Genomic DNA, 1,613 nt, shown 5'->3' on the forward strand with positions numbered 1-1,613 from the left:
GGTGACCCCGCTGTTATATCTCCCATTCTATGCAGGATGCGTAGTCAGGTGAAGACAAGAAGCAAATCAGCACCAGGTTCAGATTAAAGCCCCGCCCACTGTAAAAAACAAACCAATACGGAGGAAACATTGCAGAATTGTAATATTTATTTTACAAATTGGAACTTCAAATCTAATAAACACAGAGTTCCACCTTAACCAGAATACACTGCACTCTGTGCCTCCTCCCAGCTGTGATACCATGGAACCAGGGGAGTCTGCCAGATTACTTTGTGCTGATTTATTTCTAGGCTAGCTCCATCTCAAACTAATATTTCAGTTTTAATCTGACAAGCTTTTTTTTTTTTTTTTTGCTTGTATGAAGAATTTACCTCCTGTGCTGTGTGTGGAATGTGAGCTTTACATCTGTTGAGAGGAGGAAACATTCACTGCTGTGTGTGAAGAGAGCGCCCCCCTGTGGTGCGTAAGGTGAGTTCCCTTCTTTGCTGTGTCCCCTGTGGAGTGTGAGTTCCCTTATTTGCTGTGTGTGTAGAGAGCGCCCCCTGTGGTGTGTAAGGTGAGTTCCCTTCTTTGCTGTGTGTGTAGAGGGCACCCCCTTGTGGTGCTTAGGGTGAGTTCCCTTCTTTACTGTGTGAAGAGGGCGCCCCCTGTGGTGTGTAGGGTGAGTTCCCTTCATTGCTGTGTGTAGAGAGCGCCCCCTGTGTTATGAAGACCTTTCACTTCTGAAGGTGGCTGCATCTTTGGTTGGCTCCCTCTTTGGATAAGAAATGCCAGTCTGTGATTGGTCAGTTTAAAATCTGATCTATTAACCTTTCTATGCGGTTATTGTTTTACACATTAGTGTCAATATGGTTATGGACCCAACAGGGGAGGGGGGAATCTTCCTACACAAAACAATGGGCATCTACAGCTAGACTCATCTGACATAGGAATGGCCCCCGGATGGTGACACCCATCTCTATAGGTGCTCCTAGGGTACTTTGTGGGTGGAGATTGTTCTAGTCTGCTGCTCCCTCATGAGTTTCCCCCGTAGAGGGGGATTTCCAGTGAGGCTCTTGAGGCACTGCGTCACCCATTTTCCCCAATCTTCATTTCCTGCCCTCATCATCTTCCTCCTCCTCAGGGGCGGTCACTTCCACTGACAGTATCTGTTCGTCTCCTCGGGGGGAGGGGCTGACCCTTATAAAGACCGTGTTATCTGCAGACTCGGCCACAATTTCTGTCGGCTCATCATCGTCAGGTTTAATGGCTGGCACTGGAGATCTGCGGTGCACTGGTGATCCTGGGGGCACAGGACTTGTTCTGGTGGGCTACAGAGATAAAAAAAAACTAAACATATCAGCCAATTGTGCATCTTTACCATCACAGGACACCAAGATCGGATCGGGGCTGATGGTTCCAACCAACACTCCCAACAACCCATCAGTACCCTGTCTACCAATCGCTCCCAACTACCCATCAATACCCTGTCTACCAATCACTCCCAACAACCCTTCAATACCCTGTCTACCAATCACTCCCAACAACCCAACAACCCATCAGTACCCTGTCAACCAATCACTCCCAACAACCCATCAGTACCCTGTCTACCAATCACTCCCAACAACCCATCA

At 48.0% G+C, this 1,613-nt stretch overlaps 1 protein-coding gene across 1 annotated transcript in view; it reads right to left on the minus strand.

The window, feature by feature from the left end:
* Window positions 1-578: 578 nt before the first annotated feature.
* The window catches only part of CNGB1 (cyclic nucleotide gated channel subunit beta 1), a 26,741-nt gene continuing 25,706 nt past the window's right edge, over window positions 579-1,613 (minus strand). Inside the window, 1 exon segment of the mRNA XM_072421435.1 lies at window positions 579-1,310. Within this exon segment, the coding sequence (XP_072277536.1) occupies window positions 1,089-1,310 (222 nt within the window). The 3' untranslated portion in view covers window positions 579-1,088.

This window comes from Pyxicephalus adspersus, chromosome 9 (assembly GCF_032062135.1).
Source record: "Pyxicephalus adspersus chromosome 9, UCB_Pads_2.0, whole genome shotgun sequence".
NCBI classification, from domain to species: domain Eukaryota; kingdom Metazoa; phylum Chordata; class Amphibia; order Anura; family Pyxicephalidae; genus Pyxicephalus; species Pyxicephalus adspersus.